We start from the raw sequence: 24722 nt of genomic DNA, 5'->3' as shown, positions 1-24722 counted from the left end.
TCTGTCTCTGTGTAGCTGCACCAAAGGAAACTTCTGGTTTGCAGTGTATCACAGGCACCTGTACAACTGTAGGAATGGTCAGTCATTGGAAGGTAGCAGAGGTTCACAGGGTAAGATATTTAGCATACCTCAAAAGAATGAGAAAATTCTTAGCCTAAACAGATTTTATAGGTTATTAAAATGACAGTGCAGGCCGGGCATGGTGGCTCACTCCTGTAATCCCAGCACTTTGGGAGGCTGAGGCGGGTGCATCACCTGAGGTCAGGGGTTTGAGACCAGCCTGGTCAATATGGTGAAACCCTGTCTCTACTTAAAATACAAAAAAATTAGCCAGGCGTGGTGGTGGGCACCTGTAATCCCAGCTACTCGGGAGGCTGAGACAGGAGCATCACTTGAACCTGGGAGGCTGAGGTTGCAGTTTACCAAGATGGCACCACTGAACTCCAGCCTGGACGACAAGAGGGAGACTCTGTCCCACCACCCCACCAAAAAACAATGACAGTGCAGAAAATTGCTATTGAGGAAAAAAGGTGGAGCCCTCCCTGCCAAGAGTTAATAATTGTCTTAAAACTAGATGTAATACTGTATTTGAAATCGCAGTTTCCTAATAGGATCTGAAAATAGTTGGGAGATTTCACGGCAATGTTTGCCTTCCCAGAAACTATTCCAAGAAATGAAGGGACTTATTGTCATAAATGTTCATAGTTGCTTATAATTGAGCAATGTAACGGTTTACGGGAAAGACTACAAGTGCCCATTTCTATCTTGTCTACCTCTCTTTCCTGGGTGGCATATTTGCAGTTAGGGAGGAGCCAGTGAAACAATCCCATGCTTTCTTTTCACTTCAGCAGTTACCATACGTTGTCATGTGGAGCTCAAAGCTGAAAGCAGCTTTGATTCCTGGATCACACGACAGCTGAGACTCATCATGTATTTGTTTATTATCCCATAATAAAATACCACAGACTGGGTGGCTTAAACAACAGAAATTTATTGTCTCACATTTCCGGAGACAGAAAATCCAAGATCAAGATGTTGGCTGATTTGATGTATCCTGTGGCTTTGTTCTATGGCTTGTAAATGGCTCTGCCTTCTGACTGAATTCTCACGTGGTTGGTACTTGGTATGTGTGTCTGTGTCCTAATTTCCACTTCTTATAAAGACATTAGTTATATTTAATAAGCTCCTACACGTATGACCTTATTGTACCTTAATCGCCTCTTCAAAAGTTCTATCTCCGAATACAGTGACATTCTGCAGTACTAGGGTTTAAGACCTTGGATATATGAATTTGGGGGAGGGGCACAATTCAGCCCATAACACCCCCCCAACTCAAATCAGAATTGATGTGCATGAAAGTAACCTTGTTGTGTAAAGCCGTTTACATTTCAGGAATATTTTTCTGTTCCATCAGCTTGCTGTTACTTTATCTGACTACGGCACTGCTCCTCTTCCTGTTTTTAAGTTTACTTCAATATTTTACTTTAAAGAAAATAGTGCATGTGTTCTTGTTGCAAAAACTTCTAAAAATTCATATCAATCACAATTTTCCGCTTTACAAAGTTTCTCTAAAATTCAGCCAACTACTCAGAAGTTGCCGCAATTAACGATGTGGTTTGTAAAAATTAAAAGCTGATTTCAGGCTTTTATACACATAGATGTGCATATATATATATATATATATATATACACATATACATCTATACGTGGGAAATGATGCACATATAGATCTGCCACTCGCCTTTACCACTATTCTAAGTTGATCTGCCTCCTTCTCAAAATCCTATGTTAACCTCAAAATGTGGCATTATTTGGAAACAGGATCATTTTAGAGGCAATCAAGTTAACATGAGGTTATTAATATGGGCCTCAATCCGATATGACTGAAGTCCTTATAAAACGGGGAAATTGGACACAGAGATACATATAGAGATATGATAAAGTGAACAGACACGGGGAGAAGACAGCCATCTACAAGGCAAGGCAAGGAAAGAGGCCTGGAAACCATCCTTCCTTCACAGCCTCAGAAGGAACCAACCTTGCATACACCTTGCTCTTGGACTGTCAGAATCCAAAACGGTGAGACAGTAAATTTCTGTTTATATCACCCAGCTTGTAGTAGTGTGCTATGGCATCCTAACAAACCAACATACTTGCTTATTACAATGGATGCAGAAGATTTCCATGAAAACACATGTAGATTTATGTTACTTTTGTAATAACTCCCTAGAATTCTAATTTATTTCTGTGAAATAACAAACTGAACAAATCTTCTCCTGATGAACATGTATTCATTTCTTCTTTGAGGCTGTAATTAATAGAACTACAATCAACAACTTTGAACATAAATTCTTGGGCAAATTCATGTCATTTCTTATAGGAAAGTCATATGAATGTGGAAACTGAGTCAAAATAAACAGAGCATGAATATTTTCTATTTTTTAACATGTTGCTGACTTATTTCCCAAAATGTTTCAGCACTTAATTTTACCCAAAATAAATGTATATGAATACCTTATATTTTCACACACATACTTTATCAATCTTTTGAATTTTGGTCAAACTTATGAGTGCAATCTTTAGGTGACCTTGGGTTTGATCATCTAACTATTTTAGATGCAACACCAAAAGTACCAACCATCTATGAAAAAAGAGATACATTGAATTTCATTAAAATTAACAAATTCTATTCTGCCAAACACATCGCAAAGAGAATGAAAAACAAGCCAGAGACCGGGATAAAAGATTTGTGAAACCAGTAACTGACAAAAGACATACATTAAAATATACACTAAACTCTTAAGATCCAACTGTAAGAAAACAAAAAGTCTGATTTAAAATGGGCAAAAAAAAAAAAAAAAAAAATCTGAACAGGCACCTCACCAGAGAATATATATGAATGTCAAGTAAGCATAAGAGAAGATTTTTAACATTATATGTCATTAAGAAATTGCAAATTAAGGCCCAGCGCGGTAGCTTGCGCCTGTAATCCCAGCACTTTGGGAGGCCGAGGCGGGTGGATCACAAGGTCAGGAGATCAAGACCATCCTGGCTAACATGATGAAACCCAATCTCTACTAAAAACACAAAAAAATTAGCTGGCCGTGGTGGCACATGCCTGTGGTCCCAGCTACTCTGGAGGCTGAGGCAGGAGAATCACTTGAACCCAGGAGGCGGGGGTTGCAGTGAGCTGAGATCGCACCACTGCACTCCAGCCTGGGCAACAGAGTGAGACACCATCTCAAAAAAAAAAAAAAAGAAAGAAAGAAATTGTAAATTTGAACAACCAAGGTATAGCACTAGATACTCATGAGAATGGCTGAAATCCATAGCACTGAAACAACAAGTTTTGACAAGTATGTGGAGCAGCAGGAACTTTCAGTCATTATTAGTGGAGTGGTATAGATATAGAGGAATCTTGAAAGCATATTGCTAAGTGAAAAGAGAAAATATAAAAATGGTGCATAATTGATGATTCCAACCATATTCTGGAACAGGTAACTGTGGATACAATGAAAAGTTCTGTGGTTTTGGGGCCTCAGAGGAGGTAGGAGTTGGAGGGGGATAGATGAATAGGTGAAGCACACAGGAGATTTGGGATGAGGAAACAATTTTGTATGTTACTGTAAGGGTGAATACTTACCATTATACATTTGCCAAAACCAACAGCATGTGCAACACTAAAACTGAGTCTTGATGTAAACTGTGGACTTCAATTAATGATATAGTAATACAGGTCAATCGATCCGGGCAAATGTGCAACATTATGACAAAATGTAAATAATAGGAGCTACTGTGTGTGTGTGTGTGTGTGTGTGTGTGCAATTGTAGCAAATGTGCAACATTATTACAAAATGTAAATAATGAGAGTTGCTGTGTGTGTGTGTGTTTGTGTGTGTGTGGACACACACGGGGTGGGGGAGTGGAGATATGTGGGAACTCTGTGTTTCTTAAGTTTGCTCTCTGAATTTTCTGATCAGGAATACTCTAAAAACATCTATTAGTTTTAAAAAGATGCCAAGTATTTGAACAGACAGTTCACAAAAGAGAATATACCAATTGCTAAGAGGCATTTGAAAAGATGATCAACATCATCTGCCATTAGGGAAACGCAAATGAAAATCAGAAAATATTCCACTGCACACTTATTAGAATGACTCAAATCCCAAAATCTTAAAATACCAAATGTAATAGAGGATATGGAGCAACACGGATTCTCATTCTTTTCTGGTTAAAATGAAAAATGATACACCAACTCTTTTAGAAGAGAATGTGACATTCTGGGAAAGTCACAACTCTAGGAACTATTAATAAAAACAGAGCATAGCTTCTAGGGGCTTGGGAGGAGTGTAGAGATTGACTTCACAGGGGAATTTTAGGCTGATGGAACTGGTCAGTATGATACTTGGGTGGTAGATACAGGACTCTATGCATTTGTTACAATGCATCTAACTTTACATAATAGTTAAATCTGATGTCTGTAATCTTAGAAAATTAATCATGGTTTAGAATTTTAAAAAAATAATGGCCTGCTGAAAAGACAATGGATTTTACAGGGATAAAGAAAAACAATAAAGGAAGCAACCATAAGGAAACTGTTGCCATAGTCTAGAGGAGAGATGATGTTAGATTCACCCAAAGCCGTAGTAATGGAGGTTGACTTAAGTAGATGGATTTGGAATGAAATTTAGTAGTTGAGGGAAAAGAAGATATTGTTGTACTGGATGGGGGTTAAGATAAAGAAATAGAGGCATCCAGCACACACACACACAAAATCTTGCCACCTTTGTTATTAACAAAAATGAAATTAAGCCAAGATTTAGTTCTTACAGTTTATTGTTAGAATTCACGTATGTTTTATAACCTCTCTGATGCACACATAAATGTTACTTCTTCCTTAATATCTGGGAATGCCCTCCCCTCCCCCAATCCTGTGATCAACAAATCTACATTCATGGCAACTACGGTAAACCTTCACTGGCAGAGGCCGCATGTTCACTGAAGGCTGCAACTAAAGTGAGGAAAAGGAACTGAAGATGAGTCATTTGGGGCACGTTTGGAGAAGGGTTGCGTTCGCTCCTTTTAAAAGCTCTCTGACACTGACCCACTGATTCAATCCCAAGATCATTAGCCCCTCTCTCTTCTGGATGGAAGAATTCCTCCCAATAACAGGAGGCAAAAGGATAGGTTCCCATTTTCTTTTCACCTTCCATAAGAAGTGCTACCTTCTTGGGACCTCAGAAGAACAACTCCACGAGGATAATTCCCAAGGACGTAGGGGCCAGAGCTGCAATTTACCCACCAGCTACCTCCATGTCTGGGAGAAGAGCTTCCTTGTCTGTGGGTTTCCACCTTGAGTGCTGAGGTTTGATCCACCAATCCTGGCTATGAGCAGAGACCAACTGCCCCTGGGACACTGAGCCAGAGCTGAAGAAAGGAGTCAGTTCATGAATGGCTGAGTTGATCCTGGCCATAGTGGATGGACAGAACCCCAACCCTCAGTGAAATCTCTGGCAAAGCCATACATCAACCTCTTTTGGAATCTCAGGGCTCCTGAGTCCTTTTGAGGGTCCTGTCAGGAGTAAGTGCAGCTGAAATTCCTTTCATGTGGATCTCCAATCCATATGGAGAGGGTGATAGGCCTCTACTCCAATCACATTTGGGCAACCTGGCGCCGACTCTAAGTCAATAAAGTGTTTGTGGACCTGGGCAGGTTTCTGTCATCAACACAACATCCCCTGTTCATGACTTTCTGGAATAGTATTGCTCGTGTTATATTTCTTGGATCCCCAGAGTTCCAGAGGTCAGCAGAAGGACTGGTCTAATAGGAAGGGAAATAAATCCATCATTGTCCCAGGTAGCCTTCCTCTAGCCATTGTTGAGTTCTAAGTCCTACTCTGAGAAAGAAAAAGGCTCATGAAAGTAGCAAGGCCTTCTATAGGCTGAGATAAGGGGGCAGAAAGTGCTGCCATTTCCTCCCTTCCGCTTTGATTCAATTATCTTGCTTCCTCCTGTTATTGACATGACCAACGTCCCCAGCCTCTTTCAGTCCTTTCACCTCTATCCTTACTGATGTTCTAATATGTTTTTACTGCTGACTCCCTAAAAATAATCTAAACAAAGGCTTATTTATTATTCTATATATGTCCGTGCATATTTGAATTTTTTTTTTTTTTTTGTAGTACAATGTTTTTAAAGTAGGATTTGAATCTCCTAGTAAGAGTTTTGTGTATGGTGTGAAGAAGGGTTCCACTTAAATTAGGGTTTTCATATGCATACTCAGCTCTTCCACTGACACCTGTTTCAACAAGACTGTTCCATGCTCTGAAGCTGTGAATTTTTTTTTTTTAATCAGTTAAGAACGCATTTGCACAGGTTTAGTTGCTTTTGTTTTTCAGGACTGTCCATTCAGTTTCATTGGTCTATCGACCAACCCCTGCACCCAAACCTCAAACTCTTCATTACATTAGCTTCTTTGTAATTCTTACTACTGGGTAGACTAATTACTCTTTTTCAAGACTATATTGACTATGCTTGACCATTTGCATGTCTTTATATTTAGGATTAGGTGACTCACACATGTCCAAAACCATTTGCTTCTTTTGATTTGGGATTACAATTAATCTATATTTTCCTTTTTTTTTTTTGGAAGAACTAACATATTTAAAATATTGAATCTTCATGCCTATGAATTTTTTATTTTATATTTATGTGAGCCTTCATTAATATGTCTCAACAACATTTTAATATTTTAGTCTGTAAAGTTACTATTTTTGGTTAAGTATTTTTCTTAGATACTTGATATTTTAGTATGAGAGTTTAAAAATTATATATTCTTTACTTTTATTTTCCTATTCTTTCCCTGACAGAAAACAAAGTTGATATTCTATTGAATTCTTACGTTATACTAGAAAACTCATATACTAGTATATATTGAGTAAATTATCTTTAGTTCTTTTAGATTCTTTTCATGCTCAGTCAAATCACCCATTCATCACAAAAGTTTGGTTTCCAACTGGCCAATCCTCATTCCTTTCATTTATTCCTCTTTGCATTACAACATTTGCTACTACCTCTAGTATAAAGAGTAATAGAAATACTTGCAGCAGAAACTCTAGGTTAAGTCCCAAGTTCAAACTTCTAGTTTCAATAATTAAAATATTTAAAAGGCATATCTGCTATAGGTTTTGCATATATATTTTTTATCTAGTTTGGTAACATTTTTTCATATTTGATAAACTTTATTTTAGAATAATTTTGAATTTAAAAGAAAATTGTGACAATGTTTAAGAACATTCTTAGATGCCCCATACTCTATTCCTCCTGTTACTAACATCTTAAGTTGGTAAGGTTTCCTAAAACTAATGAACCAATATTGATATGCAAACATCCTTTGTTTATTAACAAACATACTTTATTCACATTTATTTCCTCGTCACGAAAATCTATTTTCTGTCCTAGGATACCTTGAGGATACTCCATTACATTTATTCATCATGTCTCTTTAAATGCCCTTTGGCTGTGCCAGTTCACTGAGACTTCTCTTGATTTTGAAAACATTGACAGTTTGGAGGTGTATGGTCAGGTATTTTGTAAAATAGCCTTTGATTGGGAATTAAGTGATTTTTTTTTATGACTTGATGTAGGTTATGTTTTCTCGGAAGATGAACAGAGAAGTGAAGTGCCATTCTTATCATATCATACCAATGGCACATAGTACCAACACAATTTGTCACTGATGATGTTACTTTGATCACCATGGTGACCTAGTGTTTGTCAGTTTCCTTCAGGGTAAAGTCACATTATTTTTTTCCCCTGTGTCGTACTGTCATCTCGGGAAGGATAGGAAGACCCAGGACTAGCCAGTAGTCAGATGAGGTCTCTGAGGGAAAACTGCAGAAACCTCCTGCCCACAAAGAAGAGGATCCACAGAAACCAGCTCCCTACCTGTTGTCATCCCTGGGAGGCCCAGGGGCATGTTGACCCACAGTGCTGTCTCCTGACATCTTAGGGTGTAGAAAGAGGAGAAGGCTGTGCTTATGTGAGTCTCACTTCAGATCAGGAGAGCGGAAGATCAGGAGGAGGGCCTTCTAGGCATCCCCCGGCTGATATAGAGGACGGACTGGTGAGCTACCCCACCACAGACACAGGAGGATCCCCAAAAACCAGCCCGTTTTCACTCCTAGGAGGCCTTGGGCAGGGCCATTAGGGAGAGATGCTAGCGTGCTCCAGTCCCTCTTGGGGGGTTCATGGAAATGGGAATCTTGATCTGAAAAACAGTCCCTGGAGAGAAGAGGGAGGGAGTGGAGGCCATGTCAGGAATAATAGGTTGAGGACGACTGAGGGTCCTTCCCACGCCATTTCAGACGGAGGGCAGTGGAGCCCTACTTGGAGTCTGGGAGGCCATACCCCACTGTGGATGGATGTGATTCTACCTCTCTTGCACCTTGCAGGTCTCAAGGATGGGAGGGGCTTATTAGGAGGTGAAAGACTCAGATGCACAGAGGCAGGGAGCCCAGGCAATTTCAGGAGTCCAGGTGCAGCCTCTCAGGAAGGCAGGAAGGGAACACCCATGACTGGTAGTGCCGCCTGTCCTGTCCCTGTGCCTGCTGCCAGCTCTGGAGGAGCCCATCAGGGCCCCAGATTTACAACTTTCTGACTTCCATTTTGGGAATCTGCCAGAGGGGAGATTTTCTCTGAGGAGGGCAGCTTCAGTTAAACAGAGGGAGTAGCCCCAGGGCTGGCCACTCAACAAGAAGAGAACTCTGTCGAAGGACGGTGACCTCCGAACACAGGGGGGGAGGCGCAGGCTGCACCCTGCCACTCCCTGCTGTCAGCCCGGGAAAAAGGTGGGGTGTGAGTGTCAAGGACTGGGGAGGTGGGAGGGAAGAGGTCAGCAGGGCTTAGGGAGTGAGCAGAAAGGTTTGGAGCACATCCTGGAGGTGGGAAGGAAGGGATGGAAACGAGGCTGACAAGTTGGGGGGGGCTTCCTCCTCTGAGAGGAGGCCCCGCCCCACGCTATCCGGGCTGTCAGCCCTGATCAACCCTGGCAGGGTTCCCGGATGTGCTTTCCCGGATGTGCTTTCCCGGATGTGCTTTCCCGGCGTCCATCTTGGGAGTCTGAAGGACCTGAGGCATTTTGTGACGAGGATCGTCTCAGGTCAGCGGAGGGAAGAGACTTAGACCTATCCGGTCTTCAAGGTGAGGGCCCCGAGGGAGAAGTGAGGGACCCCCCCACCACAGAGAGAAGCAGCCCTGGCCTGCCCTATCCCTGCGGTGGCACTTGTAGGTCGCGGAAACGAAGATGGTAGCCGAGGGCTGAGGGACGCATCCTCACGGCAGAAGAAGGGAGGAGATGCCAGCCCTCTAGGGAATAAATAGGAAGGCATTGAGGAGGACCGGGGGAACCCCCACCTCAGAGGACAGATTCCCAGAGATTCCCACCCTGCTCCTCAGATCAGCCCCCATAGAGCTCCCCAGGCGGCTGAGGCTGAGCGGCCGCCCTCTCATTGCTGGGTGAGGGGTGTAGGGGAGGAGGAGGGGGAGGCCTTGTTCTGGGGGTCCCATGGCAAGTCAGCACAGGGAGCTGCCTCCAGTTGGCAGAGGGAAGATTCCCAGGCCCTGCTGGGAACCAGAGTGAGGACTGAGGGGTCACAAGTGCGTCAGAACAGACGTGAGGCCACAGGGACTGCCCCCGTGGTAGAGTGCTGGGAGGTGGCTTCCACCTCACTACCTCCCACTGCTCTCAGATATGTGGAGTTTGCCTGAGGTTTTGCCTCAGGCCAGCAGAGTGGTGGGGGCCTGGCCCTGTCTGAGAAAATGTGACAAAGTTAATTGAATTCTGAGGGGACCACGAACCTCAGAATTGTGGGACTCCGGGAGTCTGGCCAGCCCCAGCTGCCGTCTTAGCTGGAGGGGCTCCCTCCCTTCCTCTTGCAGGTGCTCCAGGAAGCAGGAGTTGAAGACCTGGGTGTGAGGGACACATACATCCTAAAAGCACCACAGCAGAGGAGGCCCAGGCAGTGCCAGGAGTCAAGGTGAGTGCATGGCCTGAGTGTGTACCAAGGGCCCTACCCCCAGAAACAGGGCAGACCTGGCAGCACCCGGCCTGTAGCCACCCACTGTCATTCCTGGTGCCTCAGGCTCTGCCTGCCAGCTGTGCCCTGAGGTGCTTTCTCACGTCCTCCTACAGGTTCCCAGGAGACAAACCCCCTAGGAAGACAGGCGACCTGTGAGGCCCTAGAGCACCACCTTAAGAGAAGAAGAGCTGTAAGCCGGCCTTTGTCAGAGCCATCATGGGTGAGTTTCTCAGCTGAGGCCACTGGCACTGTCCCTCTCTCCCTCAGTCCTGTGGGATCCCATCATACCCATTCGTGTTCACACGTTTACCTGCTGCTCATGAACAATATTCATCATGCCTCTCTTTCTAAACCTCCCATGCCCCAGCTTCGAGCAAGGCTTCCAGAAGGCAATTTTCATACTGGAGTTGGTAGATGCAGAGGACCCCCCAGATGAGGAAGAGGAGGAAGTTTCCTCCATTTTCTCTTCCTCTTTCCACTTTTTATTCCCCTCCTCCTCCTCTTGTTGTTCTTTCTCATCCTCATCCTCTTCTCTGATTCTGTGTTCTCCAGGGGACAAGGAGATGCCTGCTGCTGGGATGCCAAGTCTTCTGCAGAGTTCTGCTGAGAGTCCTCAGAGTCCTGAGGGGGAGGACTCCCAGTCTCCTCTCCAGAGTCCTCAGAGTTGTCCTGAGGGGGAGGACTCCCCGGATCCTCTCCAGAGACCTCCTGAGGGGAAGCACTCCCAGTCTCCTCTCCAGATTCCTCAGAGTTCTCCTGAGGGCGACGACACCCAGTCTCCTCTCCAGAATCCTCAGAGTCCTCCTGAGGGGGAGGACTCCCTGTCTCCTCTAGAGATTTCTCAGAGCCCTGAGGGTGAGGATGTCCAGTCTCCCCTCCAGAATCCTGCGAGCGCCGCCTCCTCCTCCACTTTATTGAGTATTTTCCAGAGTTCCCCTGAGAGTACTCAAAGTCCTTTTGAGGGTTTTCCCCAGTCTCCTCTCCAGATTCCTGTAAGCGCCTTCTTCTCCTCCATTTTATTGAGTATTTTCCAGAGTTCCCCTGAGAGTACTCAAAGTACTTTTGAGGGTTTTCCCCAGTCTCCTCTCCAGATTCCTGTGAGCCCCTCCCCCTCCTCCACTTTATTGAGTATTTTCCAGAGTTCCCCTGAGAGAACTCAGAGTACTTTTGAGGGTTTTCCCCAGTCTCCTCTTCAGATTCCTGTGAGCCCCTCCTCCTCCTCCACTTTATTGAGTATTTTCCAGAGTTCCCCTGAGAGAACTCAGAGTACTTCTGAGGGTTTTCCCCAGTCTCCTCTCCACTTGCCTGTGAGTGCTGCCTCCTCCTCCACTTTACTGAGTATTTTCCAGAGTTCCCCTGAGAGTACTCAAAGTCCTTTTGAGGGTTTTCCCCAGTCTCCTCTCCAGATTCCTGTGAGCGCCTCCTTCTCTTTCACTTTATTGAGTATTTTCCAGAGTTCCCCTGAGACAACTCAGAGTACTTTTGAGGGTTTTCCCCAGTCTCCTCTCCAGATTCCTGTGAGCCCCTCCTCCTCCACTTTACTGAGTCTTTTCCAGAGTTCCCCTGAGACAACTCAGAGTACTTTTGAGGGTTTTGCCCAGTCTCCTCTCCAGATGCCTGTGACCTCCTCCTTCTCCTCTACTTTTTTGAGTATTTTCCAGAGTTCTCCTGAGAGTACTCAAAGTACTTTTGAGGGTTTTCCCCAGTCTCCTCTCCAGAGTCCTGTGACCTCCTCCTCCTCCACTTTATTGAGTGTTTTCCAGAGTTCCCCTGAGACAACTCAGAGTACTTTTGAGGGTTTTCCCCAGTCTCCTCTCCAGATTCCTGTGAGCCCCTCCTCCTCCACTTTATTGAGTCTTTTCCAGAGTTCCCCTGAGAGAACTCAGAGTACTTTTGAGAGTTTTCCCCAGTCTCCTCTCCAGATTCCTGTGAGCTCCTCCTCCTCCTCCACTTTATTGAGTCTTTTCCAGAGTTCCCCTGAGAGAACTCAGAGTACTTTTGAGGGTTTTCCCCAGTCTCCTCTCCAGATTCCTGTGAGCTCCTCCTCCTCCTCCACTTTATTGAGTCTTTTCCAGAGTTCCCCTGAGAGAACTCAGAGTACTTTTGAGGGTTTTGCCCAGTCTCCTCTCCAGACGCCTGTGACCTCCTCCTTCTCCTCTACTTTTTTGAGTATTTTCCAGAGTTCTCCTGAGAGTACTCAGAGTACTTTTGAGGGTTTTCCCCAGTCTCCTCTCCAGATTCCTGTGAGCTCCTCCTCCTCCTCCACTTTACTGAGTCTTTTCCAGAGTTCCCCTGAGAGAACTCAGAGTACTTTTGAGGGTTTTCCCCAGTCTCCTCTCCAGATTCCTGTGAGCTCCTCCTCCTCCTCCACTTTATTGAGTCTTTTCCAGAGTTCCCCTGAGAGTACTCAAAGTACTTTTGAGGGTTTTCCCCAGTCTCCTCTCCAGATTCCTCAGAGTCCTCCTGAGGGGGAGAACACCCATTCTCCACTCCAGATTGCTGAGAGTCTTCCTGAGTGGGAGGACTCCCTGTCTCCTCGCTACTTTCCTCAGAGTCCTCCTGAGTGGGAGGACTCCTTGTCTCCTCACTACTTTCCTCAGAGTTCTCCTGAGTGGGAGGACTCCCTGTCTCACTACTCTCCTCAGAGTTCTCCTGAGTGGGAGGACTCCCTGTCTCCTCACTACTTTCCTCTGAGTCCTCCCCACGGGGAGGACTCCCTGTCTCCTCACTACTTTCCTCAGAGTTCTCCTGATGGGGAGGACTCCCTGTCTCCTCATTACTTTCCTCAGAGCCCTCCTCACGGGGAGGACTCCCTGTCTCCTCACTACTTTCCTCAGAGTTCTCCTGAGTGGGAGGACTCCCTGTCTCACTACTCTCCTCAGAGTTCTCCTGAGTGGGAGGACTCCCTGTCTCACTACTTTCCTCTGAGTCCTCCCCATGGGGAGGACTCCCTGTCTCCTCACTACTTTCCTCAGAGTTCTCCTGATGGGGAGGACTCCCTGTCTCCTCATTACTTTCCTCAGAGCCCTCCTCACGGGGAGGACTCCCTGTCTCACTGCTTTCATCAGAGTCCTCAGGAGGAGGACTCCATGTCTCCTCATTACTTTCCTCAGAGCCCTCCTCACGGGGAGGACTCCCTGTCTCCTCACTACTTTCCTCAGAGTTCTCCTGAGTGGGAGGACTCCCTGTCTCCTCATTACTTTCCTCTGAGTCCTCCCCACGGGGAGGACTCCCTGTCTCCTCACTACTTTCCTCAGAGTTCTGACGGGGAGGACTCCATGTCTCCTCACTACTTTCCTCAGAGCCCTCCTCACAGAGAGGACTCCCTGTCTCACTGCTTTCATCAGAGTCCTCAGGGGGAGGACTCCATGTCTCCTCACTACTTTCCTCAGAGCCCTCCCGACGGGGAGGACTCCCTGTCTCCTCACTACTTTCCTCAGAGTTCTCCTGAGGGGGAGGACTCCATGTCTCCTCACTACTTTCCTCAGACTCCTCCTCAGGGGGAGGACTCCCTGTCTCCTCACTACTTTCCTCAGAGTTCTCCTGAGTGGGAGGACTCCCTGTCTCACTACTTTCATCAGAGTTCTCCTGAGTGGGAGGACTCCCTGTCTCCTCACTACTTTCCTCAGAGCCCTTCTGAGTGGGAGGGCTCCCTGTCTCCTCACTACTTTCCTCTAAGTCCTCCCCACGGGGAGGACTCCCTGTCTCCTCACTACTTTCCTCAGAGTTCTCCTGAGGGAGAGGACTCCATGTCTCCTCACTACTTTCCTCAGAGCCCTCCCGACGGGGAGGACTCCCTGTCTCCTCACTACTTTCCTCAGAGTCCTCTTGAAGGGGAGGATTCCATGTCTCCTCACTACTTTCCTCAGAGTCCTCCTCAGGGTGAGGACTCCCTGTCTCCTCACTACTTTCCTCAGAGCCCTCCTGAGTGGGAGGACTCCTTGTCTCCTCACTACTTTCCTCAGAGTCCTCAGGGAGAGGACTCCCTGTCTCCTCACTACTTTCCTCAGAATCCTCCTGAGGGGGAGGACTCCATGTCTCCTCTCTACTTTCCTCAGAGTCCTCAGGGTGAGGACTCCCTGTCTCCTCACTACTTTCCTCAGAGCCCTCCTGAGTGGGAGGACTCCCTGTCTCCTCACTACTTTCCTCAGCGTCCTCCTGAGAGGCCTGCCCAGTCTCCTCTCCATAGTCCTCAGAGCCCTCTTGAGGGGGAGGACTCCGTGTCTTCTCTCCAGTTTCCTCAGAGTCCTCCTGAGTGGGAGGACTCCCTCTCTCCTCTCCAGATTCATCCGTGTCCTCCTGACGGGGCAGATCCCCAGTCTCCTCTCCAGATTCCTCAGAATCCTCCTGAGTGGGAGGACTCCACGTCTCCTCTCCACTTTCCTCAGAGTCCTCCTCAGGGGGAGGACTTCCAGTCTTCTCTCCAGAGTCCTGTGAGTATCTGCTCCTCCTCCACTTCACTGAGTCTTCCCCAGAGTTTCCCTGAGAGTCCTCAGAGTCCTCCTGAGGGGCCTGCTCAGTCTCCTCTCCAGAGACCTGTCAGCTCCTTCTTCTCCTACACTTTAGCGAGTCTTCTCCAAAGTTCCCATGAGAGTCCTCAGAGTCCTCCTGAGGGGTCTGCCCAGTGTCCTCTCCAGAGTCCTGTGAGCTCCTTCCTCTCCTCCACTTCATCGAGTCTTTCCCAGAGTTCTCCTGTGAGCTCCTTCCCCTCCTCCACTTCATCGAGTCTTTCCCAGAGTTCCCCTGAGAGTCCTCAGAGTTCTCTCCAGAGTCCTGTGAGCTCCTCCTCCTCCACTTCATTGAGCTCATTCAGTGAAGAGTCCAGCAGCCCAGTAGATGAAGATACAAGTACCTCAGACACTTTGCTGGAGAGTGATTCCTTGACAGACAGCGAGTCCTTGATAGAGGGCGAGCCCTTGTTCACTTATACAGTGGATGAAAAGGTGGACGAGTTGGCGCGGTTTCTTCTCCTCAAATATCAAGCGAAGCAGCCTATCACAAAGGCAGAGATGCTGACAAATGTCATCAGCAGGTACACGGGCTACTTTCCTGTGATCTTCAGGAAAGCCCGTGAGTTCATAGAGATTCTTTTTGGCATTTCCCTGAGAGAAGTGGACCCTGACGACTCCTATGTCTTTGTAAACACATTAGACCTCACCTCTGAGGGGAGTCGGAGTGATGAGCAGGGCATGCCCCAGAACCGCCTCCTGATTCTTATTCTGAGTATCATCTTCATAAAGGGCACCTGTACCTCTGAGGAGGTCATCTGGGATGTGCTGAGTGGAATGGGGGTGTGTGCTGGGAGGGAGCACTTTGTCTTTGGGGAGCCCAAGGAGCTCCTCACTAAAGTTTGGGTGCAGGAAGATTACCTAGAGTACCGGGAGGTGCCCAACACTTCTCCTCCACGTCACGAATTCCTGTGGGGTCCAAGAGCTCATTCAGAAATCATTAAGAGGAAAGTAGTAGAGTTTTTGGCCATGCTAAACAATATCGTCCCTATTACCTTTCCATCCTCATACAAGGATGCTTTGAAAGATGTGGAAGAGAGAGCCCAGGCCATAATTGACACCACAGATGATTCGACTGCCACAGAAAGTGCAAGCCCCAGTGTCGTGTCTCCCAGCTTCTCTTCTGAGTGAAGTCTAGGGCAGATTCTTCCCTCTGAGTTTGAAGAGGGCAGTCGAGTTTCTATGTGATGGAGGGCCCGGTTGAGGCTGGAGGGAACACGGTGCTATTTGCATTTCTGTTCCATATGGGTAGTTAAGGGGTTCACCTGTTTTACTTTTGGGTATTTTTCAAATGCTTTTCCTATTAAAAACAGGTTTAAATAGCTTCAGAATCCTGGTTTATGAACATTAGTTCCACATGTATTGCTGTCTATCTGGTTTAAGAGTAACAGTTTGATATTTTGTAAAAACAAAAACACACCCAAACACACCATATTGGGAAAACCTTCTGCCTCATTTTGTGATGTGTCACAGGTTAATGGTATTACTGTAGGAATTTTCTTGAAACTGTGAAGGAACTCTGCAGTTAAATAGTGGAACAAAGTAAAGGATTGTTAATATTTGCATTTCCTCAGGTCCTTTAGTCTGTTGTTCTTGAAAACTAAAGATACATACCTGGTTTGCTTGGCTAATGTAAGAAAGTAGCAGAAAGTAAATTGTAATAAATAAAAGTGTCAGTGACTCATTTATTTGATGAACATTATATCAGCATTTGCTCATAGAAATTACTGTTAGTATTAAAAGGAAGACTCATCCCTAACCCTAAAACGGTAGAGTGTAGGTCCAGAAGCCGTATCAGGAATGTGCTAAGATTTTCTCTACAATCTAAAGAATAAGTTTAAAAAGGAGTGGGGAGGTGAGACTCCAGATGGAGCCTTTGATTAAAAACGCCCTGAGCTAAGGCAGTTTTGGGCTTTGGGCAACTGCAGGTGCTTCTGTGGGAGCTGGTTGTTATGAAGCTGGGTGGTGGCAGGGCCCAGACTCTCAGAAGGTGAGAGAAAAGCCTGGAAAGGAAAACCACTTGAGCAGTTCCCTCTGGGTGGAGGATGAAGCGGAGAGAAGTCTCCACATGGGGAAGTAATGGAAGGTGTTCTGTGGCTTTATAACTGGTGAGCTTGAACACAGTGCAAGGACTAGGTGATTGATACCCATCATCTGCAAGTTTTCCTGAGAAACGTGGTGATAATTCCTTGATGTGGTGCTCAGAAGCCTCTGGGCTGGCACTCATTTTCCAGGCCTGGGAGAGCCCAAGCCCATTCCATTGACAGGACTTTTAGTTGGGTTCTTTTGAATGTAATGTGGACAAGTCTAAGCAAGGTCTAGGTTTCTCATGGAGCTTAAATAAAACTAGTGGTTTGGATGGATGATCAGTGGGGAAGGTGAAAAGGAGTTGGTCCTTAACTTAAAATCTACAATCTGAGTTGCATTCAGTTGTGGAAGCCTCTCCTTTCTTGAATGATACAATATATCCTTTTAGAAAGAAAATGTCCTGAGGTATATTTATGAAGCCAAACTTTTGGTTCAGTTCATATTCCTTGACATATTCAGATGGATGTTCAATGAGACGTTTTGGATAACGAAAACAAGAGCTGAATTTTTCTCAAAAGACAGTGGTAGACTTTGGGGTTATAATCATATTGATGACAACTGCCATTTATTAAAATTCCAAGGTATGCCAAGCTGTGTGCCAGGTGTTTTGCTCACAGTACATACATTCCAGCAATTCTACAGAACAGGGATTATCAAACCCATTTTACAGACGAAGAAGCTGAGGTTTATAGCTCATGACAAATTCCCCAAGATCACATGATGATCACATGATTCGAAAGTGACTGGGCTGGGACTTGAGTTGTGAATTCATCTAGACCCACACTGTCCCCACTCCTCTTAGCCTCAGCATAGCCTTCTTCCTGTTAAGTCACTTCTCTTCACACTTCCTAATGTCTTTCAGGTAACATAAAGAAGAAACCTGTGATAAAGTATTTAGATAGGCCTAGAGAAGAAAGGTGACAATGAGAATCAATACCTTTCAGGGATCGTTTTGGGCTTTCTTTACCTAAATTCTTCTGTTATGAGCCCTAGGTTTCTTGAGAGCTGACTCTGTCTGGGTGCCAGTACTTTTGTCCAGCTCCAGGGCTTTCCCACCTAACAGCACCCTCCATTTGATCCCCCCTGGGCGCTCTCTTGTGCAACTCTGGAACCTGGCCTGCTGAGTAACTTCTCACTGTGGTCTCTCACTCTGAAGCCTGTGCCCAGCCCTCAGTGCAAGAGCCCAGAGACATCCGCCCTTCCCCTGACATAGACCACTGTTTGTCCCTGGAGAAGTTCCCTGACTGATCCATCCCTCCCACTGGCTCCTCTGTGATAACGGCCCTCGATGTGAATATCCACTTTGGATAGTGACATTTCCCTACCTATGCTGGGCATCTTCAACACACTCTTAACATATTTCCAAATAGGCCACAGAGTAAAATCTGATTTGTCACATAACATATGGGGTTTAGGGATATAATCCTAAGGTCAGATATAGCCTATTTGAAATTTCCTAATATTTGATACTTGTAGTATGATTTTAATGAGATGCATTATTTGAAACAGGGCACTGAACACAAACAGAGATGAATAAGTTTGTGTAGATGATCAAATGCCAATCTTTCCTTCATAAACTTTGTAGGTGAGGAAAGGCTATAGACATCGCTTTCTAAATGATCTACAGGAAGGTGAATTCCTAAAAAAACAAAACGGTAACAAAATCTTGAAGACTGCCTAGGAGGTGACAAGGGTACTGTGGGGGACATGCCATCTCTGATGAGAAATAAACAATAATTAAGCATCTTCCACTGTCTCTTGTCTGTGTACCTGCCCCACAGGAAAATGGTGGCTTGCAGTGAGCACAGGCACGTGTATAGCTGTTCAGGAATGTTCTGTCATATTGAGGGTAGCAGAAGCTCACAGGGTAGGTTATTTTTCATACACCAAAAATATGAGAGAATTCTCAGCCTAAAAAAATTATATAGGTTATTAAAAGGACAGTGCCAAGTGCTATTGACGGACTAAGGTTGACCCTGCCTGCGAAGACTTACAGAATTGTTTTAAAACTGGATGTAATCCTGAATTTGAAACCACCAGTCACCTTGTAGGGCAAGAAAAAGTTGGAAGATTTCAAGGCTATGCGGACATTCCCAGAAACATTTCCAAGACATGAAGAGAATTACTGTCCTCAAGTATAATAGTTGCTTTTCATTGAGCACCGTAATAACATATGGGAGAGACTACAAGTGCCCATCTCCATCTTGTCTAGCTCGCCTTCCTGGCTGGTTCATTTGTAGTTAGACAGAAGCCAGTGCATCATTCCCATGCTTTCGTTTCTGTTCAGCACTTAACATCTGTTGTGATGTGGAGGGGCAAGGTGAAAGCAGCTTGGATTCTTGGCTGAGGTGAAAGTGAGGGCCCGCTGTGGATTAGTTTATTATGCCATAACAGAATACCACAGACTGGGTGACTTAAACAATAGAATTGTATTTTCTCCCATTTCTGGAGGCTAAATATCTAAGATCAAGATGTGGGCCAGTTTGATTTCTTCCCTGGCCTCCCCGTGCCTGGCTGATGACCACTTTCTCACTGAATTCTTACATGGATGTTCTTTGGTCTGTGTGTCTGTATCTTAATCTGCTCTTTTATGAGAACACCAGTCATATTGAATATGATCCTAATCATCAGACCTCATTTTACCTTAGCTGCCTCTTCAAAGGTTCTGTCTCCAAATACAGTGACATTCTGCAGTACTGGGGGTTGAGACTTGGATATATGAACTCGGCAAGAGGGGCGCAATTCAGCCCATAACACCCTGCCAACTTAAATCAGAATTTATGTGCACAAAAATAAACTCGTGTTAAGCCATTTAACTGTCAGGGAGTTTTTTCTCTTCCATCAGGTTACTGTTAATGTGACTACTGGAGTGCTCCTCTTCCTTTTCTTAGGGTCATTTCAATATTTGACTTAAAAGTAAATAGTGCATGTATTTTTGTTGCAAAAAATTCTAAAAATACATAGAAATTGCATTGCTTTCTTTACAAAGTTCCTCCAAAACTCAGCCTCCTACTCAGAAGTTTCCACAAGTAATAATGTGGCCATGTAAATTTTAAAATATGATTTTCGATCTCGGGCTTTCATAAAGATAGATGTGCTATTTTATATATACACATATATGTATATATACACACACATGTGTAATGATATAATGATATACATATAGACCTACCACTTACCTCTGCCACTATAATAGGTTCAATTGCCTCTTCCACAAACTTCTACACTGAAATAAAAATGTGGCATTGATTTTGAGATAGGATTATTTCAAAGGCAATCAAGTTAAAATGAGGTTATTAATGCTGGCCTTATTGGAAGTCAGTACAAAAAGGGGATATTTGGACATAGAGATGTGAGTAGAGAGGTGACAATGTGAGTAGACATGGAGGGAAGACAGCTAGGTACAAGGCAATGAGAGAGGCCTGGAAAGCATCCCACAATCACAGCCTCATAAGGAATCAATCTTGTGTACACCTTGCTCTTGGGCTACCAGATTCCAAAACTGTGAGACAATGAAATTCTGTTGTTTTGTCATCCAGGTTGTGGTACTTTGCTATTGCAACCCTAACACGCCATGATACTCACTTATTAAAATGTACCCAGTATCTTTCCATGTCAGCACATAGAGATCTGCCTTACTTTGGGGACTTTTCCCGAGAATGCCAATTTATTTCTGTGCATTAACAAACTGAACCAACCTCCTCCTGATGAACACATATTTGCTTTTTCTTTGTGGCTAAAATTAGTATAAATATAATCAATATATTTGAGCATAAATTCTGGGACAAATGCGTAAAATTCCTTATAAGGAATACATATCAATGTAGAAATTGTGTAGAAGTGAACAGGGTATGAATAATTTTATACTTTTTCAAATGTTGCTGACTTTTTCCACCAAAGGTCTCACCAATTAGTTTCCCTACACATTTGTTTATGTGGAAATGATTCATTTGTTGACAAACATTTTATCAGAATTTTAAACCTTATCGAAACTTATGGGTGAAAATCCTAGGGGAGTTTGGTTTTGGTAATGACATTTTCCAATGCATCACCAAAATTTTGGTCAAACTTATAGGTGCAAACCCTAGTTGACCTTAAGTTTGGTGGTGACTTTTTCAGATGCAACACCAAATGTGCCAACATCTAAGAAAAGAGATATAAATTGGACTTCATTAAAATTAACAACTTCTACTCTAAAAGACTGCTAAGAGAAAAGACAAGCCAGAGACTGGTTTAAATGTTTTGTGAAACACATATCTGATAAAAGATATATATTTAAATATGCACAAAACGCTGAAACCCAATCATAAGAAAACGGAAATCCTAATTGAAAATGGCCAAAAATTCTAAACAGGTACCCCACCAAAGATATATATGAATAGAAAGTAATCGGATACAACTCTCCAATTTCTGATATGGCTTGGCTTTGTGTCCCCACCAAAATCTGAACTCAAATTTTAATCCCCACATGTTGAGGGAGGGAGATGATTGGATCATGGGGGCAGTTTCACCCATGCTGTTCCCCTTGTAGTGAGTGACTTCTCACGAGACCTGATTGTTTTGTATGTGTTTCGAAGTTCCTCCTTCGTGCTTCTTCCTCCTGCCGCCTTGAGAAAAAGGTACCTGCTTCCCCTTCGCATTCCACCATGATCATAAGTTTCCTGAAGCCTCCCCCGGCCGTGTGGAACTGGGAGTCAACTAAACCTCTTTCTTTTATAAATTATTCAGTCTCAGGCATTTATTTATAGCCATGTGGAAACAGAATAATACAATGACATATATCATTGAAGAATCGCAAATTGAAACAACTAAGATATAACACTAAAGACCCAGAAGAGTGGCTGAAACCCAAAATACTGAACCAACAAATTTTCACACGCGTGTTGAGCAACAGGAACTTTCAATCATTGTTAGTGGGACAGACCTGAAGGAATCGTGAAAGCCTATTGCTAAGTGAAAGAAGAAAATATAAAAAGGCGACACAATATATGATTCCAGTCATACGATATTCTGGAACAGGCAAGATAAATACACTAAAAATATTAGTGGTTTCCAAGGGCTGAGGGGTTGGAGTTGAGGAATGGAGGATTGATCAATAGGTGGAGTACACAGGAGATTTAGGTCGGTGAAACAATTCTGTATGATACTGTAATGATGAATACTTGCCATTGCACACTTATCAAAAACCATAGCATCCACAATGTTGAATGAGTCCTGATGTAAACTGTGGAATTTACTTACTAAATAGGTATCAACACAGATCCATCAGTTGTAGCAAACATGCTATAATAATACAAATTGTAAATCATAGGAGACACTGTGTGTGTGTGTGTTCGTGTGTGTGTGTGGGTGTGTGTGTGCGTGAGGCAGAGCAGCGAGGGTGGTGTAGATCTGTGGGAACTCTGTAATTTTGACGAAGTTTTCTCTCTGTATTTTTGGATTAGCAATGCTCTAAAAATGAAGCCTATTTTTTTAAAAAAAACATAAATAATTTGAACAAACACTTTATCAAAGAGGATATACATACTGGAAAGAGGCATGTAATGTCATTTGTCATTAGGGAGATGCAAACAAAAACCAAAGAAGTTTGCAATACACACTTATTACAATGGCTAAAATCCAACAGTCTAAAATATCAAATGTAAGAGAGGATATGGAACAACAGGAATTCTCATTCCTTGCTAGTTGTGATGAAAACTGATACAGCTGCACTTTTAAATCAGTATTTTATGCACCTCTTCCTATGACATGGTGAAAGCTAAAAGTATAGGAACTGAAAGAAGAACATAGTTGCCAGGGGCTTTGCAGAAGTGCGGTGACCGACCTCAAATGGGATGCACAGGAGAATTTTAGGTTGATCAAACTGGTCACTACGATACTCAGGTGGTACATATGGGACACCATGCATTTGCCAAAATACGTATAACTTCACATAATAGTTACATTTGATGTGTGCTTTTGAAAAAAAAATTTAACTTTTACTTTCAGAGATAGAAGTGCAGGTGTGTTACATAGGTAAATTGTGTCATGGGGGTTTCTTGTACAGATTATTTCACCACCCATCTATTAAGCCCAGCACCCATTTGTTATTTTTCCTGATCCTCTCCCTCCTTCCACTCTCCACCCTCTGAAAGGCCCCAGTGTGTGTTGCTCCCTTCTACATGTCCATGTGTTCTCCTTTCTAGCTCCCACTTAGAAGTGAGAACACATAGTATCTGGTTTTCTGTTACTGTGTTAGTTGACTTAGAATAATGGCCTCTAGCTCCAACCATGCCATGGATTGGGATTTTTTTTTTAAGTAGCAACGACAAAGAAGACTTTAACCTAGTCTAGGTGAGAGAGAATGTTAACATCATGCACAGCAGTAGTAACGAAGATGGAAAAAGTGGAAGGATTTGGAATGGATTTTAGAGGTTGAAGGAACAAAAGTTGTTGTTGGATTGGATTTGGGATAAGACAAAGGGAGAAATCAAGCACAAAAATAAAAATTGTGCCACCTTTGATGTGAACAAATATCAAATGAAGACATACTTTGGTTTTTCAAGTTTTTGACAGCCTTCGTGTGTATTTTGTAATCACTCGGACACATGCACAAATGTTTCTTATTCCTTGAAATCTGGGAATGCCGTCCCCTCCTTCAACCTGGTGCCCAACAATTCTACATGCATGGCACCTATGGTAAACCTCCACTGGCAGTGGCAGCATGTTCAGTGAAGGCTGAATCTAAGTGAGAAATAGGAACTGAAGGTGAGTCATTTGGGGCATGTTTGGAGAAGGGTTGTGTTCACTCCTTTAAAAGGCCCCTGACACTCCCCACTGATTCAATCCCAAGAACATTAGTCCCTCTCTCTTCTGGAAGGGACACTTATTTCCAATACCAGGAGGTAAAAGGATAGGCTGCCATTTTCTTTTTACCATCCATAAGAAATGCTCCCTTCTTAGGACCTCAGAAGAAAAGCTCCATGAGGATAATTCCCAAGGACGTGTGGGCCAGAGCTGGAATTTACCCACCAGCTGCCTCCCAGTCTGGGAGAAGAGCTTCCTTGTCTGTGGGTTTCCACCTTGAGCACTGAGGTTTGATCCACCAATCCTGGCTATGAGCAGAGGCCCACTGCCCCTGGGACACGGAGACAAAGCTAGGGAAGGAAGTCAGCTCATGAACAGCTGAGTTGATCCTGACCATAGTGGGTGCAGAGAACCCCAATTCTCAGGGTAATCTCTGGCAAAGCCACAAATCAACCTTTTTTGAAATCTCAGGGCTCATGAATCCTTCTGAGGGTCCTGCCAGGAGTAAGAGCAGCTGAAAAGATGTATGTGGATCTCTTATCCATGTGGAGAGGGAGATGGGCCTCTACTCCTAACATGTGAGCAACCTGACATTGCCACTAAGTTAGTAAAGTGTTTGTGGATCTGGTCACGGTGTCTGTCATCAACACAACAGCGCTCCGTCAGGACTTTCTGGAATAGAACTGTTCTGGTTATATTTCTTGAATTACCAGAGTTCCAGAGGTCAGCAGGAGGATGGGTCAAGTAAGAGGGGGATAAATCCATCATTGTCCCACGTAGCCTCCCCCCAGCTACTATTGAGATCTAAGTTCTACTCTCAAAAAGCAAAGGCTTATGAAAGCAGCTAGGCCTTCTATGGGTGAGACAAGGGGGAGAGAGGAGGTGCCATTTCCTCTGTTCCTCTTTGACTCATATCATCTCGCTCCTCTTGTTACTGAAGTGACCATTGACCTCAGAGTCTTTCAGTTCTTTAAACTCCAGCCTTACATAATCTATACAAAGACTTATTTATTATTCCGTGCATTTCTGTGTTTTTGAAGTTTTTATAATGAACATTTTAAAAGTAGGTTTTGAATTTCCCTGTAATTGCATTTTTTTATAATATGAAAAGGTGTTCCACTTACATTAACGTTTTTTATATGGATATTTAGTTGTTCCACTGATACGTATTTCAACAAGACAGTCTCCAATTCTAAAGCTGAAACACATTTTAATCAATTAAGCTTGCTTTTATACATGTTTTCTTGGTTTTGTTTTTCAG

General features: G+C 44.1%; 1 protein-coding gene across 1 annotated transcript; it reads left to right on the top strand.

Moving 5' to 3' along the window:
• The first annotated feature begins 9102 nt into the window (after nucleotides 1–9102).
• Nucleotides 9103–16275, top strand: MAGEC1 (MAGE family member C1). Its single transcript, XM_055267753.2, has 6 exons — nucleotides 9103–9201; nucleotides 9940–10037; nucleotides 10193–10299; nucleotides 10632–11491; nucleotides 11900–12609; nucleotides 13903–16275. The coding sequence occupies exons 3-6, from the start codon at nucleotides 10296–10298 to the stop codon at nucleotides 15716–15718; spliced, it is 3390 nt and encodes a 1129-aa protein (XP_055123728.1). The 5' UTR covers nucleotides 9103–9201; nucleotides 9940–10037; nucleotides 10193–10295; the 3' UTR covers nucleotides 15719–16275.
• Nucleotides 16276–24722: the final 8447 nt, after the last annotated feature.

The sequence above is a fragment of the Symphalangus syndactylus genome, chromosome X (genome assembly GCF_028878055.3).
Source record: "Symphalangus syndactylus isolate Jambi chromosome X, NHGRI_mSymSyn1-v2.1_pri, whole genome shotgun sequence".
Lineage (NCBI taxonomy): Eukaryota > Metazoa > Chordata > Mammalia > Primates > Hylobatidae > Symphalangus > Symphalangus syndactylus.
Note: the sequence above shows the minus strand (reverse complement) of the source record. Positions and strands in the feature narration are given on the sequence as shown.